Source organism: Etheostoma spectabile, chromosome 8 (assembly GCF_008692095.1).
Source record: "Etheostoma spectabile isolate EspeVRDwgs_2016 chromosome 8, UIUC_Espe_1.0, whole genome shotgun sequence".
In the NCBI taxonomy this organism is placed as follows: domain Eukaryota; kingdom Metazoa; phylum Chordata; class Actinopteri; order Perciformes; family Percidae; genus Etheostoma; species Etheostoma spectabile.
The window spans coordinates 6,362,517-6,368,388 of NC_045740.1; the positions used below are offsets into that span (position 1 = coordinate 6,362,517).

Sequence of the window (5,872 nt, forward strand, 5' to 3'; positions counted from 1 at the left end):
ATATATATATATATATGGCTGATTGCCAAGATGATGACAAATAAAAGCTTTTAAGCATAGGCACAAACTCTTAGAGGAAAGATATTATTAAAAGGTATTTATTACAAAAATATCATTCACAGAACAAAAACAAACTTTAAACAGAATCACAATTGAATTTTGCCAAGTGTGGCTCAAAATACGAAACAAAAACAAAAACAATATACAGTCTTTTTTCACACTTGTGGTGGTGTGACATCCTCATTTAGGCTCCTAGGCCTATTAAGGCCCTTTGGTTGCTGGGATCTGGGGATTGGCTAATGAGGACTGATGATTGACACCTGAATCAACTGATTGTTCACATGTCTATAAATAGGATTGTTTGGCCCTTTGGTTTTAGTTACTTTTGCGTTCTAGCACAGACGCAGAGACAGACAGACAGACAGACACTACACACAGACACTACACACATACATACATACATACATACATAACTGATTAACTGATTGCACGTTTATGTTTGTTTAAACGTGCAATCAGTCAAACAATCCTATTTATAGACATGTGAGCAATCAGTTGATTCAGATGTCAATCATCAGTCGTCATTAGCCAATCCAGATCCCAGCAACCGAAGGGCCTTAATAGGCCTAAGAGCCTTCACACTTTCCAATGGAAATCTAAATATTGTGAGTTGAAACAGGATCTTTGGAGGGGAAATAGAGGCTGCTATAAAAAGCAGTGGTGAGAGTCTGGATGAGTGCTGAACTCTGATCTGCTGGGCACCTCAGACAGGAAACTGTTTCCTCACCATGTCTGCCATTTGGGGATCAATCTCTGACAGCATGGAGTACAGGTGTTGAAACTGCACAAGAGGAAGAAGGGTGGGGTGGAAACATGTTTATTTTCCACTGGAGCTGGTGGTGTATAGCCACAGTCCATCACACATCTTAACCTGACACAGGCTCTAAAATAAATCCTAAATCCTTTTGTGAAACAATGGCACCACAGGCAGCGGTTTGCACAGGATAAGGCGATTAGAGAAATTCAAGGTGTTATTAACCAATAAATCCATTTGTCATTGTGTCTATAACATTTTTTAAAACTTGTGACATTTTAAAATACCTTTTTTGTCTTTTTCAGCTTACCATTTCAACAGACCTAACATTCAATGACCATGTAAATTAGACATTAGATGAGACGTTTAAACTGTTATGTGGGAACTGTTAGGATTTTACAACAAAAAAGTAGACAGGAGGATTATAGTTGCTCCATACTTGCATGTAATACATATTTAATTTTACTAATTTTACACTTTTACTTGGTGAAAGCACTTACTGAAGTCTTAAAGTTTAGAACTAAACTGCGTGCAGCCGTGAGAGCAGTCCTCTCTGTAAGGTAACCTTTCTTCACCAAATCTGCCAAGGTGTCCTACGAAGAACAAAAAAATTAAATAAACAGACAGTTCAGTGGCATTTCAAAGAGCAAAGAAAAGCACTGATTCACCTTTTTTGCATTTAAAAATTTCAGTAAACAATCTGACCCAACAGGAAAGTTAGCAAAGTGTTTCGCTGGTATTATTACTTTGGAAATCTGAACGCAGATATCAGCTAGAAACTCAGCTGTGATCTCTGCTAGAGTCTGGAGCTGTTCATCTTCTGTGTTGTCTTTGCTGGTATCGTCATCTTTGCCCTCACTGTGGTACTGAAGCACCCGCAAAATGGTTCCGATAAGGGGAAGACCTGTATGCAAAAGACAAAACGCATCAAACCATTAATAAAAACTGGGCATTTTAAAATAGGGGATGTTGTCTTTACAGAGTCTTTGCTTATATTTTAATTATATATTTTGTTCCTGCATAATGCAACTATTTTAAAAAAGCCTTGATTGCCCTCATAATCATGTGGATTATCTCCTGTTGCCAGGTCCTATCTAAGGTCTGTTCTATTTACTGGAGCAGTGAACATCTGCATTGCATAAGAACCTTATTGGATGGGAATGACAGATCTAGGTATTACTCAAGCCCTCAGGTGTTACCAGGAAAACTGAGTAATTGTTTGAAAAAACTTTAGACTTTTTCAAATGCATTAAAATATAAATGAATAGTCTTAAAACATGTTCTTTAGCAACAGACCATGGTATATGCGGATTAATACCCTTCGAGGTGTCCATTATCAGGTAGTTAATGGATTTCAGAGGAGGCAACCTGTCGTGCATTAATTCCAGATAATGGACACCTCTTTGAACATTAATGCTTACACGTACTACATGCATTCAAAAGGCAGATCTCAGGGTTGATCTCATTCTGTTACAAAACTTACTTGTCTCACTTCTGCTGCGCCACTGATCCTTGTATCTATAAAGAGCCTGCAGCACAGCAAACGCCTGAACCAAAATGGTCTTCTGCTCTTGCAAGACAACTGGAAGAGCAGTTGGCTGACAGAGGTCCTCACACACTACGTCACAGACAAAGTCCCACACTGCTTTGCCAGGTCCATCAGGGGCAGCTAGAAGACACAATTAAAATTCTTTGTCTGTTGAAAGGTGACTTCAGTCTTTTGGTAGATTTGACTGCGTTAACAACTATGTTTAACATCTTTAACTTCTGTTATGATGTGATGCAAACTGTTTTGATCTCTCTTACCAAAAGTCTGAATGCCCTCATCTATGGTGGTGAGGAGTTGGAGGGTGTGAAGGTAAACCTCTAAGCCATTTGGACTCTCTGATCTGTAAAAGTAATTAAATACTGTTGAATATCAACAAAATCCTCAGTATCATAAGTACCATGTATTTAGCTTGAACTCTACTACTGCTGTATCAGACCAACAATAAATAATAGATTGTTTTATAGAAACGTCAGTATTATCATCAAAAATACAAGTGCATCAACTAAATATAGACAAGTACGAAAAAATAGCGACTGAGGGCATTTCATCAAGACTAAAGTAATTGTTCCTTTTGTTTTTGGCAAACACTAAACACTTTAAAATAGTGATGGACCAATTTAATGGCCGGCTGACATAATGGGTCGATATTTGCGTTTTTACGTGTATGGGCAAAGGCCGATACGCGGCTGCTGCGTTTGCCAATAGTTTTTTACCGACACTATTTACAGACAGGCGTCCACAGGCAGCTCTGTGTTACTGGAGACGCTGCAGTTCACGTGCAGACCATGCACTGCCCCTCCACCTCCAGCACCATGGCAGTCTTACATTACAAATCAAGCACTTTATTTCAATGGTTACTTTTTTAGGTTTATTGTTTTCTTAAATTATTTACATGTGTTGACAAAGGACATTTTGTGATGACCTGATTATATCTGTCAGGAAGCAATGCATTATCAAGGCTGTGCTGTGGATGTTGATAAAAGCCTTTTACCCTTGCACAGTTAGCCATACGCAGTGCACCTATCCATATGATGCACATTGCAAACATAATTTGGGTTATATGAATTTAAAATGATTGCAGAAGTGACACTGATCTGTGTTTTTGTTTATTATTTTTAAAGAAATTGTTCCGAAAACAAATCGAATGGGGCAGGGTTTACTTTTTTATGATGTAAATTGAGGGAGCAAAAGCAGTATCGGCTCCAAATATCGGTTCAGGAAAATCGGCAGCATGTATCGCTCATCGGCTAAAGCTGATGAAAAAAAGAAAAATCGGCATCTGCACTAAAAAAAATCAAAAAAAAATCAAAAAAAAAAAAATCGCTCGATCCCTACTTTAAAACATTCTCTAGAATTTCTATTTCAGATTCTCACCTAAGCTGCTTGGCTGCCTCAAGAAGACACAAGGCCACATCCAGATGTCTTTCGTCATCCTCCTCCTCTTCCTCCTCACTTGGTTGAACTGTGATCCAACTCTTCATCAGCTCTTCGTCAAGGTCAAACAGTTTGTCAATCAACTCTCCAACCTTCTCAAGCAGGTCAGCTGTATAACACACAGGGGATTATTGTAATAACCATTTTTTAAGAAAAGAAAACATATGGTTACAAGTAGGTGCCCTGCAGAGTTTTCCTATAAACAAAAGTTGTTAACATTCAGTGTTACTTGCCCAAAAGGCAGTGTGTGCATTCTGGAATGCATTCCCGTGGCAAAAATCGCTTTTCAAAGCTGATTTGATGGCATAAGTATTTTAAATCCAGCATTGTTTACATCCAGCACCACTAGAGGTTAAAAACTCCACAGGGAAAATTTAAGATAAACAGCTTACACAGACTCTGACTTAATGAAAGTCATCTCTGGTATGTCAAACATATTTGTTTCATACACAATTAACACATTGTCAGCTTATTAAAAGGAAATGAGTAAAAGCACTGTACTGTTGGTAGAACTGCACATGATGAAAAGAAGGTTGGACCGCACAGACGTCTGCTGATGTATTCGCTGAAGCCACAGGGAACAGACATCTTTCTGAGAGACGCAGGTCAGCAGCAATCTGCAAACATCATCAGAAAAGATAAATACTTCTCGCTCAGTCTTTCTGTCTCACATGTCTACAGATAATGCAAATGTCACCTGCTTGTTTCCAGAAGGGTCGGTGGATCTGTATCTCCAAGCAAAAGCAACAGCACCGCACTGTGGACACACAGGGAGTTGCATTTATTAGAATAATGTACAAAATCTATTTAAAGTCACAGATTATGGCTTTTACCCACCTTAAGTCTTCATTTTGGCTAAGAGTCAGACAAGTGTCAGGAAAACAAGCAATATTCCCAAGGATTCCCACACAGATTTCCTAGAGAAGCAAAATAAAAATATATGACCTGTCATGGGAATTATATAAAAGCCCAGAAATACAGCATCAAAAATGAAATACGGTCCATTACATAGGATTATGTAGAATGTATGCACTGGAAAGGCTTTCACTCACTGTGAGACGTGGACTACGAGATTTGGCTATCACCCCAAGAAGGATATCTGTAGCTTTAAATTCCTGCAGAAAACCAGCCACATCCTACACACAGTTGGAACGAAAAACAGTCATAAGTAAATATTTAAACATGTAATTACGTGATTCACGTCTTACTACAATTTTAAGAGAAGTGTTGAATTGTGTAACAGTATACTGAGAGATGTTTCAATTATTTTGTCCATCCCATTTATATAAATTAGGGCAGTTTTCAACAAAAGAAACACCTTCCAGTAGTACAGTTACTCCAAAAACCACATCCTCCAATAAACATTAAGCTGAATCAACACCTCTCTAAAAGAGTGAACATTCATGGAGGTTTTTAGGATTTTTTGCAGGACTATTAGACTACATTAGTTTTAGTAGAGGAAGACTTAATAAACTGCCATCTGAGTATATGGTTTGAGTTATAAATAATGGTACAGGAATGGCAGACGCAAAGACACCAGCTGCATATTTAATAATGGGTGATTAAATATCGTGAATTTGCTGATCATAGTAGTATTTCTGTGGCCTCAATCATGTTTAATTTCCATTTTTCTGATGTTGTTTCTGTAAAGGTTTTCCACACAAATTCTCCTTTAACAGGTAAAACAAAAAGACAGCATAACAGGGTGGCAAATAAAACCCTGACCAGCCTGGTTAAAGATCGGTCTTGGGCTCAAGACCACATAGATAGATAATATGTATTCATCCCACAATGGGGAAATTCACTTGTTAGAGCAGCAGTTTTCCACAGTAAAAAGCCAACCAGCAAACAAACAAACAAGCAAACAGACAATGTGCAAAAAATACTGAATGAATGTAAAGTGGCATTAAATAAAAGGTATTGTAAAGTAAAGTGAGGTGTAACCATAATATAGAGGATATTGAAGTGTAACCATTATATAAATATTGAAAAAGTTAGTACTCGTAGTGGACAAATATAAATACAGATAATAAAAATATACAAACCCGATTCCAAAAAAGTTGGGACACTGTACA

At 37.8% G+C, this 5,872-nt stretch overlaps 1 protein-coding gene across 1 annotated transcript in view; it reads right to left on the minus strand.

Annotated features, from left to right (window-relative positions):
• Window positions 1–217: 217 nt before the first annotated feature.
• The window catches only part of saal1 (serum amyloid A-like 1), a 10,882-nt gene continuing 5,227 nt past the window's right edge, over window positions 218–5,872 (minus strand). The window contains exons 4-14 of the mRNA XM_032524053.1: window positions 4,850–4,933; window positions 4,635–4,714; window positions 4,495–4,554; window positions 4,299–4,414; window positions 3,738–3,906; window positions 2,621–2,703; window positions 2,298–2,483; window positions 1,561–1,718; window positions 1,315–1,407; window positions 643–841; window positions 218–252 (exon numbers count right to left, since the gene is read on the minus strand). Coding sequence (XP_032379944.1) covers window positions 764–841; window positions 1,315–1,407; window positions 1,561–1,718; window positions 2,298–2,483; window positions 2,621–2,703; window positions 3,738–3,906; window positions 4,299–4,414; window positions 4,495–4,554; window positions 4,635–4,714; window positions 4,850–4,933 — 1,107 coding nt within the window. The 3' untranslated portion in view covers window positions 218–252; window positions 643–763. The remainder of the gene's footprint in view (window positions 253–642; window positions 842–1,314; window positions 1,408–1,560; window positions 1,719–2,297; window positions 2,484–2,620; window positions 2,704–3,737; window positions 3,907–4,298; window positions 4,415–4,494; window positions 4,555–4,634; window positions 4,715–4,849; window positions 4,934–5,872) is intronic.